The following is an 11,489-nucleotide window of genomic DNA, read 5'->3' as shown; positions in this document are numbered from 1 at the left end:
ATAACATGATCCAAGACCTACAGGATTCTTATCTAACTTCCTTGGACAAGGTTAACAAATTCAGCTCCCCACTGTCCACAGAGGAAGCCTACACCCACCCCACAGGGACAAGCTGAGATTATATCTCAGAAAAAGCCTGAAGTCCCAGTGCCTGAAGGCCTACTCCAGTAACCAACACAGCCAATCAAAAGAAGAGTATGATTGAGGAGAGATGACAACTGTATACATATTTGGTATTTAAACTCTGAGTGAGATGTTGCTGGGCCAGATCCCAGGGCCTCAGCAATTTCTGAAGAGTTGAGTGTGTGGAACACATTGAGGCAGCAGAAGTCACCACAGGTGAGGCCCTGCCAATGCAAAGGCAGGATGGGATGTAGCCCTGTAGGGGAGCCGTGAGAGACTCTGTGGAGGATGGGACAGATCCCCCAAAAGGAGAATATATGCTAAGGCTCAGCAGCCCTGCTATATGGAGGAGTGAAGAGGGCAAAGAGGAAATCAGGCCCTTCTTGGGCCCGGCTTTGTATAAGTTCCTGTTAAGTGCAAATGTGGGTCTGTCCGTGGAGTGTTACATCTGGTCCTTTGAACACCAGTAACCATCACTTTCACCTCCTGGACAATAGAGATTGTTAATTGCACACAATCTCTTTGTGCATGTGTTTTCAATTGACATGTGCAGATATTGTAAAAGGTGTCATGTCCCTATTCAGGTGCTTTGGGGACATTTCTTTAGAGACCCAGAAAGTTCTGAACATGAAATCCTGTGAGTGGTTTTCTATTGTACTTTACCTGAACTCCTGGATCAGACTTTATATGCTTTCCCCATGTGACACCATTCTAGTTGACCTAGTTAGTAGAGAGTTTGGTCTCATGGTCTTAGCTGTGGGACAGAGGAATAGTAACTGATTCTTACTACATTCTTTATAGAAGACATTTCACAAAGCTTCCATTCAAGAAGGGAAGGGTAAAAGACAAGAAGACCTAATCCTGTGTTATATTAAAAAGGGATATGATACTATGTGGCCCATAAATTGAGCTCATCTTGAAACTAGGAGTTGATACCACATAATGGAAGTTTTATATCATATAAATTGCAAATCAGTGATAGTCTATATTCTCGGTTGTTTTTAGCATCTGGTCCTTCATATGTATGGAGAGCTCTCTGAAATAATAAGATGCAGTACACCTGAAGTTTTTATTGCTAGAATTTTGGGCATGTATTCTTCATTTTTATGTTTGATCTAATAAGAACCAGTGGCTGATTTGGTTCAAACACATTCTCAGCCTTTTCTATAGTCTCTGGGGTAGTATTTGGAAGAATACTTCAAAAAATTTTATTGACCATAAATTACTTAATTTATCATTCATAAAATATTTCTTTAAATGTTTAAATATAGTCATGTCTTAATTTCTTTTTTCCAACCCAGGTCTTGAATTATGACTCCTGCTTTCTTCCTGGCTATCCTGTGCTTGGAAGTGGCTTCAGGTGTCCTAGCCCTTGATCCCAGGTTGGATGTTGAATGGCAAGAATGGAAGATAAAATATGAAAAATCATACAGCATGGTTGGTAACCTAGAAACTGTCCAGAAGAGCCTCAGAGTGAATTGACATTGCTGTTGCAAGTGTCAAGGCACCTTAACAGTCAAAGACCTCATGCCCCACTAAGAGATTATCTAATCACAATCATTGTGAGCACACAGTGGCCTGATTTCCTTTTCCTCAATATGTGGAGATTGTGTGGCTACAGTATACTGAAATCCCTCCCCTTGGCCTCTATTTACTTATAACTGCAAATCTACTTGGTCAGCTTGTCCAGAAATTAATTAGAAATAACTATTTTCATTTCTAGGAGGAAGAAGAACTAAAGAGATCAATATGGGAAAACAACATGGAAATGATCAAACGTCACAATGGGGAAAACGGCTTGGGTAAGGATGGCTTCACCATGGAAATGAACGGCTTTGGTGACATGGTGAGTGTGACATGGATTCTTCACACTGTGTTCTCTTGAGTGTTTACATGGAGTCCTCTGTTTTATAAATAATTTGTGGACTTTTCCTTGAAGACTGTGGAAGAATTTGGGAAAAAAATGAATAATATTCCAGTCCGGATTCATAGGAAGGGGAAAAGCATCAGGAAGCGTGCAGTTGGTGGTGTTTTCCCCAAATTTGTGGACTGGAGAAAGAAAGGCTATGTGACTCCTGTGCAGGACCAGGTATGACAGTATCACAAGCCCATATTCTTAAACTATGTTGAAGAGGAAAAGAACTTGGTACTTTTGTGTGCACAATGAGAGATCTGAAGTTCATTTTTAAAATAATATTCTTCTTTTGAATGATTTGTACAATTTTACAGTGTCTATTGATTTTAGCAATCTACCACACACACTCTCTAATTATTAGCTTCTACCCCATCTCTTTGTATAATTTATGTCCCATTTTATTGTCATTAATAATCCATAAAACCAATAGGTCCTACTCAAATGTTCATGTGTGTGGACACCCAATGGGGCATGAGCAAAGTAACAGAAGTCATGTTCTCTAGGAGACTAACCATCCTTTCCTAGGTATTTGTCAACCACTAGTACATAATTTTCATAAATTATTATGCTGTCTATGTTGACAGTATATTAGTATTTGTTTGTGGATGCTTGTATTTTATTTCCTGCTTAGGAATATTGTAATTCTTGTTGGGCTTTTGCTGTGACTGGTGCCATAGAAGGACAGATGTTCAAAAAAACTGGCAACCTCACCCGTCTGAGTGTTCAGAACCTAGTCGACTGTTCTAAACCACATGGCAATAATGGCTGTGATTGGGGTGATCCATACATTGGCTATGAATATGTTTTGCACAACGGAGGTGTGGAGGCTGAAGCAACCTACCCATATGAAGGAAGAGTAAGTGGACCTCCTATGTTGCCGTTTCAACTCAACTTGGATTATGGGAACAACTGTAGAGATAATTAACTGTCTTCAGAGCTCAGATTAGTTGGCAGAATCACTCTGTACATCATCAGTGCTGTCATAAGCACATTGACATTTGCATAGCTTTCTGGTGGGGAGAGTTTAGTGCAGCTTCCCTTGCTTCTGTGCACAGGGAGAATATGCAATCTATTGTACACACTAAACAGATTGCTCCACCATTCATATTTCTTATGGATAGGAAGACCAATTGGTTATCACTGAAGCTATGAGAATTAATTTTCTGTTCCAAATCTCCCAGTAGCATTTCACTTCCTGAGATGATTTATAACAGCCCATACTTGAGTGTGCTCAGTTGAAAAGGGAAGAGTGCTGTGGTTGTGACTCTTGCCCTCTAGGACTTGGGTGGAAGTAACTGAGTCTCTCTTTTTTTTCTTTTTTGAGACAAGGTTTCTCTGTGTAGCTTTGCACCTTTTCCTGGAACTCACTTTGTAGACCAGGCTGGCCTTGAACTCACAGAGATCTGCCTGCCTCTGCCTCCTGAGTGCTGGGATTAAAGGAGTGCGCCACCACCGCCCAGCCGTAACTGAGCCTCTTAACTCTTTGTTTTTTAAAGGAAGGACCATGCAGGTATGATCCAAAGAATTCTGCTGCCAAAATCTCAGGATTTGTATCCCTCCCACAAAATGAGGATAGTCTAATGGCTGCTGTAGCAACTATTGGGCCCATCTCTGCTGGAGTTCATGTTGCCTCTAATTTGTTCGTCTTCTATAAGAGAGGTTAGCATATATTATGAAATTAAAAAAAATTGTGATATCCCTGTGCCACTACATATTCATGGGCTCACTTTTATATATAAAATGTGGTATGAACATTTGGGTTTCTAGATTTTTCCTCCTGTTCATTCAATAATACTGAGTTAGGTTTTTCATCTGATATGACCCCCACATGCAAGTTAATATGTTATAATTCATAAAATTTATTGCCCATATAATCTTTCAGTTTTTCTCCATTTGTTGGCTGTTTTAAACATATAAAGAGACTGAATATCTAAAATCAAATTGTAACAGAACATCTCGAATTAAGCAATTTATAAATTGTGAGTTTAACTTTGCATGAAATTGCAGTAGCAAAAACATAAGATTCCAAGAAGTCATCTTATATGCACATAGATAAATGTTTTTCAACAAATTTATGCTCATTTGTATTTCTTGAGTTTTCTGTGAAATCCTATATGTGTTAGTAATCTTGGTAACAATTCATCCAACCGTGAGGTCTGATTGTACTTTATATCATTTTAGGGATCTTGGAAAATGCTTACCTCAGGTGTCATGGGCATCTCACACCAGCTTCCATTTTATTTCTCAGGTATTCTTCATGACAGAAAATGCAGCAACACAACAGTGAATCATGTAGTTCTGGTTGTTGGTTATGGATCTGAGGGAGAAGAAACTGATGGCAAAAAATACTGGCTTGTCAAAAACAGGTATGGCCTGCCAAACATAAAACAAACATATATGTAAAATTCCAGGGCCTAGAGAGGTAATAAGTCAGTGGTTAAGAACACTGGCTACCCTTCCAGAAAACTCATGAAGAGATTGCCTGTTGCAGTCAGTATTTGGATAGCTCCCTAGAGAACTTTGTAACAGTTCTCTGTTCTTGAAAAAAACTGTTCTCATTTTCCCTTGTACATATATAAGTGGTGTGTATATGTATATATATATATATATATATATATATATATATATACACATGTTTGCATGTCTGTGGATACATGTGTGTGCAAGTAGACATGTGTAGAGGCCTGATGCTAACACCAGTTTTTTCTCGATCATTATCCAACTTCTATAATGAGGCAGTGTCTCTCACTGATGTAGGAGTTCACTGTCTAATCTGGCCAGCATATTTGTTTGAAGTATGTCCTGTGTCCATGTTCCAAGAACTTGTGTTATGGGGATGGACACTACAATGTCTTCATGCTTTTATTCTTCTACTAAACGGAAGCCACAATTCCTTTCAGTTGGGGTGATGAATGGGGCATTCAGGGATACATGAAGATTGCCAAAGACCAGAACAACCACTGTGCAATTGCTTCATACGCTGACTATCCCATCGTGTGAGCAGCCTGATGGTGATGAGGAAGTACTTGGCAGGTGACGGCATTTCCTGAATAATGCCATCTGCTTCAGTGACCAGCCTTTCCCTGGTGTATTAAAGAGCTGAGTTCCAGTAGAGTCCCATTGCCATGTGAATTGTCTTAGCTTTCAGTTATTTGACATTATGAACATATAACTGTTGCTCTCACTAAGGAATATTCATGGTTCCTGCAGCAATTTCTTTCAGTTTTAATGATTGTGCAAGTAAAACATTAAAATTCAAGCATAATTTCTATCTTCTTTCTCTTTTTCTGGAGTTTGTTTTGGTGGTCAAACACACAATTCATCTTAAATTCAGGAGTGAACGACGTGCTTTTGTTCAGGAGAAAGGGTGGGTTACTCATTCTCATACTCATGTGATGGATGCATTCGACCATTGGTTTTCATTTGCTTTTAGGGTTCTATTTATCCACCAGCAACCCCGCCCAGAAAGATTATATGATTTTTGCTTTGATATTTTTAGTTGACACAAATTTACCCAGTTTCAATTCTTGGCCATGCTGTGCAGTGAGATGGCACCGCATGCCCCTCCTCTGCATAGTGTTGGGCTGTCACTCTACCTCATCTGTAACTTCATCCTTGCACCAGCTTCTGCTAGGGCCCAGTAACTCTACTACAACAAGACCTGTTAAATTCAACATGGCTGAAAGCATAAGATAAAGACCTTAAAACAGCCTTTATAAGTATGATAGAGTTCCTTACAGAAGAAAGGCAGAAATCAATAAAGATAAAAACAGTGAAAGAAAATAAATAAAATAGTTAAAGACTTGAGAGTAAAAATAGAACCAATAAGGAGAATGCAAACTAAGGGAAAACTGGAAATGAAAACAGGAATTTGACCATGAACCTCAGAGGTAAGACTCATCAACAGAATATAAGACACAAAAGAAAGAATGTTAAAGAATTGAAGACAATACACAAAAAATGGATACATAAGTCAAAGAAAAAGTTAAATCTAAAAAACTGAATTCACAACACATACCATGAAAAGAAAAAATACATGAATAATAGGAATGGGGTAAGGAGAAGACACTCATGCCAAAGCCACAAAAATAATCAGAGAAGAAATTCCATAACTTATCAAAAAATGAACCTGTCAAGGTACAAGAAGCATGCAGAATGTCAAGTAGACTGAACCAAAAAAGAAATTCCCCTCAACACATAAGAACCAAAATATTAAGCAAACAGAACAAGGAATGAATTTTAAAAGCTTCAAGGGAAAATGGCAAAGTAACATATAAAGACAGACCTTTAGAATAACACCTGACTTCTCAATGGAGCCTCTAGAAGGCAAAAAGGCCAAGACAGATATTCTCTAAATTCTTTGAGACCAAAGATGCTTCCCTAGACTGCTATATCCAGCAAAACTTTCATTCACAATAGACAGAGAAAGACATTCTATGATAAATCAAAATTTAATCAGTGTTTATATAAAAATCTAGGCTTATACTAGGCTCTAGAAGAAAAACTTCAACCCAAAGAGGTTAATAGACACCCAAGAAAGCAGAAGTAATAAATAAACCAAGACCAGCAAATCAAGTGGGGTGGGTACTATATTAAATAAAATTACAGAAATCAGTAAACACTGCTCCTTGATAACAAACACCACCAATGGTCTCAATTCCACAATAAAAAGACACAGACAAACATAGTGGATGCAGAAACAGGATCCATCCTTCTGCTGCATGTAAGCAGCACACCTTAACATCAAGAATAGAGATCATCTCAGGGTAAGAAGATTGAAAAAGATATTCCAAGCAAATGGACCTAAGAAGCAAATTGGTATAGCCAGCTAGTATATGTCAAAATAGACTGAACCAAAACTAGGAGAACAGATAATGAAGTATATTACATATTAATCAAATGAAAAATTCAAGAAGTCATTGCAACTTTTAACACCTGTGCATCAAATACAAAGGCAGCAAAGTTAATAAAGAAACACAACTATAGCTTAAATCACATACTGACCTTTATACACTTTATAGTGGGCATCATCAATGCTCCAGTCTTGCCAATAGAGAGGTTACCCAGAAAATGAAAACAGAAATGCTGGAACTTACTGATGTCATAAGCCAAATATATTCAACATATATTTATAGAGAATATTACTTCAAGACAAAAGAATATATCTTTTTTTCTCAACATTTCCAAAACTGGACACATACTCAAACACAAATTAAGTCTCACCTGATACAAGAAAATTGAAATAATACCCTCCATCCTATCTGGCCACTAATTAAAGCTGGATATTAATAACAACAGAATGATTATAAACTAATGGAAACTCAACAACTCACTAGTGAATGAAAAATGTTTCAAAACAGAAATTAAGTAAGAAATTAAATAATTTCAAGAATTGAAAATGAATTCACAACATAGCTAACTGCATGGGACAAAATAAAGAAAATTCTAAGAGGAAACTACACAGCACTAAATGCCTACATAAAGAAATTAGAGATTTCATAATCATAATTTAACAACATACTCAAAAGGTCTAGAACAAAAAGAAGAAATCACATCTAAAAAGTGTAAATGTCAAGAAATAATCAAATTTAAGACTATAATCAATAAAATATAAAAATAACAAAATGATACAAAAAAATCAATTGAGAACATCAATAAGATTGACAAATTCTTAGCCAAATTCATTAAAAGGCAGAGAGATATGATCCAAATTAGGAAAATTAGAGATGAAAATGGGGATATAACAACAGACACTGAGGAAATTTAGAGAATCATAGGAACATTCTTTAAAAATCTGTGTTCTTAGCTGGGTGGTGGTGGTGCACAGCTTTAATTCCAGCACTTGGGAGACAGAGCCAGGTGAATCTCTATGAGTTCAAGGCCAGCCTGGTCTACCAGGACAAGCACCAAAACTACACAGAGAAACCCTGTCTTGAAAAAAAAAATCTGTGTTCTACCAAATTGGAATTTTTTTAAAAAAAAGTGGATAATTTTCTTGAAACATATTACTTACTAAACTTAAATCATGTTAAAATCATTTTTAAAAATAGCACTTTAAATAGACATGTCTTCCAGTGAAATAGAGGCAGTGATCAAAAGTCCTAAAACAAACAAACAAAAAGCCAAAAACAAACAAACCAACAAACAGCACAGGGCCAGATGGTTGTAGGACAGAGTTATACCAGCCTTTCAAAGAGTTAGTGCCAATTTTCCTCAAACTATTCCAAAAAATAGAAACAGAAGAGACTTTGCCCAATTTTTTATGAGTTCACAATTATACTGATATCTAGATTATATAAATGGAAAACAAATAAGGGGGGTTGCAGGCAAATTTTCCTTATGAATATAGATGCAAAAATAATAAAACAATTGTAAACTGAATCCAAGAACATATAAAAAAATCATAGACTATGATCAAATAGGCTTCACTCTAGAGATGCAAGGATGGTTCAGCATATCTAAATCAATAAATGTAACTTGACATGTAAACAAACTGGAAGATGAAAAACACATGATCATATCATCAGATGCAGAAAAGGTCTTTGACAAAAATCTAGCACCCATTCATGATAAAAATCTTGGAGATATTAAGAATATAAGGAACATACCTCAACATAATAAAAGCAGTTTCCTGCAAGCCCATAGCTGACATCAAAATTAAAAAAAGAGAAAATCAAAACAATTTCCTTAAAATCAGGAACAAGACAAGGTTATCCACTCTCTCCATACCTACAATATAACACTTGAGACATAACTATACCAACAAGACAACTGAAGTTATCAAACTGATATGAATTGGAAGGGAAGAAGTCAACACACCTATATTTGCATGTAATATGATAGTATATATAAGTGATCCTAAAATTACCCTCAGGAAAATCCTACAACTTATGAACATTTTCAGAAAAGTATCAGGATACAAAATTTAATCACAAAAATCAGTAGCCCTCTTATATAGAAATGACAATTAGACTGAGAAAGAAATCACAGAAGTAATACCCTTCACAGTGGCCTCAAAATATAAAATATCATAGAAGTAACAAATCAAGCAAGTAAAAGTCTTGCATGATTTAAAAACAGTTAAGTCATATAGGAGAAAAGGTGACTATATCTCCCATGCTGATGGATAGTGTAGAATTAATACAGTGAAAATATTTATTCTACCAAAAGCAATATACAGATTTAATGCAATACACACAAAAATATGAATATCATTATTCACAAAACTTCAAAGGTCAATTTTCAGCTTTATATGGAAACACAGATAACCCAGGGTAGCTAAAACAATTCTGGCTAATTAAAGAAAGATCTATAGGAGGTGTCACCATCTTTGATAACAAATTGTACTACAAACTATAGTGATAATAAAAAGGTGATATTGGCACAGGTAATAAGGCAACAATTAATACATAGGAGTTCATGAAACTGAAAGGCTTCTGGACATCAAACAACACCATCATTCAGGCAAACAAAGCAGAAGCCTATAGAGTGGGAAGAGGTTTTTTTTTTTTTTGTTTTTTGTTTTGTTTTTTTGTTTCTTTTTTTTTTTTAACCTACTACACGTCCAATAGGGGGCTCACATCTGAAATATATGAGAACTGAAATATATGAGAAACTTAAGAAACTGGATATCAGGTAAACAACTAACCCAATTTTAAAATACGGTGAAGTTCTAACCAGAGAATTCTCAAAAGAGGAACGTCAAATGTCTGGTAATCACTTAAACTAATGTTCAGCATCCTCAGTAATCAGGGAAATACAAATCAAAATTACCTTGAGATTTCATTTTACACTAGTCAGAATTTCTAGGATCAATAAAACAAGAGGTTGGTTATGCTAGTGACGATGTGGACTTAGGAGAAGACTCACCCATTGCTGGTGGGTCTGCAAGTTTGTACAGTCACTATGAGAATCTGTGTGGCAATAACTCCGGAAGATGGAAATCCATCTACCTCATGGTTCAGCTATTCCACTATTGTGAATATGACCAAAAGATACTCCATTTTACCACAGAGATACTTGCTCAACCATGGTGCTTACTGCTGTATACATAATATTCAGAAATTTTAATCATTTGAGATATACATCAGTAGATGGAAGGATAAGGAAGGTTTACATAATGGAGTACTACTCAGCTGTTTAAAAAATGAAATGATTAAATTCACATGCCAATGGATAGAAGTAGAAAAAAATCACCCTGAATAAGCCATCCCAAACCCAGAAAGACAAATATAATATGCATTTGCAAATATGTAGATGTGAAGTAGATGATAAGCAATCTACCATTCATAGAAATATCATGAGTAGGGACAGAATAAGGAACTGAGGTAGGGAGCTGATAGCTATCCCTAGGAAGGGAAAATATGATACTTAGTAATGGATGGTAGGGGAATGAAAAAGGAAGATCAAATGGGGAGGAGGATGAATGGGGGATGAGGGAGATGAGAGAGGGAATATATGGCGAGACAGTTAAAATGAAAGACTGTTTGAATGGTAGTATGGAAATCTAATACCATAGAATCTTCCTAAAATGTATACTTTCATGAAGGTCATCTAAATGCAATCACCAAATAACAGGGAAAATGGACAACTGTGTCTCTGTATCTGTGTCTGTTTATGTCTTATCTTGGCTTTTTCTTCTTCTTTCTGTTTGTTTTGTCCTATTCTGATTTGTCTTTTTTAAAAATTTTTTATTTAATTTTATTATTATTTCTTAAATGCCTTTTTATTTTCCAATGAGATAAAGAAAGGTGGTGGATGGGATAACTGGGGCTATATATAGAAACTGTGAAGAGTAGAGAGAGAGCAAACCATAAAAAGGATTCATTGTGTGAAAGAAAATTGATTTTCAATAAAAGAAAAAAATCAACATAAAAAGCAGTAAAACTTCTATTTCATTATATTATAAATATAAAAAATGGATAAATATCTAGATACATAAGACTTACCAAATTTAAGGCAAAAATTGTTAAACAGAGTCATTATCAGCAATCAGGTTCAAACTATAATGAATGTCTAATAAAACGTCTTACCCCTCTACCCATTTAAAAGCAAAAACAGGGCCAGAGGGTTAACTAAAGACTATTAACAGAACTTAAAAAATAACATTAATTATACTCAAATTATTAAACAAAACAGAAAATGTAAGAAGGACCTTCGCTTTCTTTATTCAACTCTTGTGCACTTCACCCACTCACTCTCTCTCAAATTCAAACCCCTCGTTCCTTATTTACTAAATGCTTTATGAAGCCAGTGTTAACAAGGCACCAAAATCAGATAGAAATTCAATAACAACAGCATTAGCAGCAAAATTTAGAGACCTATCTCCCTAAGCTACAAAGATTCTAAAAGTTATCAGTAAAATATTGGCAAACATAATTGAAAGATATATAAAAAATATCATTCACCATGACCAACTTGTCTTCATTCCAGAAATCCAGAGATAGATTAC

At 35.8% G+C, this 11,489-nt stretch overlaps 1 protein-coding gene across 1 annotated transcript; it reads left to right on the top strand.

Moving 5' to 3' along the window:
* The first annotated feature begins 232 nt into the window (after positions 1-232).
* LOC102924135 (cathepsin R-like) lies at positions 233-5,309 on the top strand. Its single transcript, XM_006981718.2, has 8 exons — positions 233-339; positions 1,425-1,560; positions 1,847-1,969; positions 2,063-2,212; positions 2,670-2,894; positions 3,535-3,697; positions 4,287-4,404; positions 4,939-5,309. The coding sequence occupies exons 2-8, from the start codon at positions 1,435-1,437 to the stop codon at positions 5,036-5,038; spliced, it is 1,005 nt and encodes a 334-aa protein (XP_006981780.1). The 5' UTR covers positions 233-339; positions 1,425-1,434; the 3' UTR covers positions 5,039-5,309.
* Positions 5,310-11,489: the final 6,180 nt, after the last annotated feature.

Source organism: Peromyscus maniculatus, chromosome 5, assembly GCF_049852395.1.
Source record: "Peromyscus maniculatus bairdii isolate BWxNUB_F1_BW_parent chromosome 5, HU_Pman_BW_mat_3.1, whole genome shotgun sequence".
Lineage (NCBI taxonomy): Eukaryota > Metazoa > Chordata > Mammalia > Rodentia > Cricetidae > Peromyscus > Peromyscus maniculatus.
Note: the sequence above shows the minus strand (reverse complement) of the source record. Positions and strands in the feature narration are given on the sequence as shown.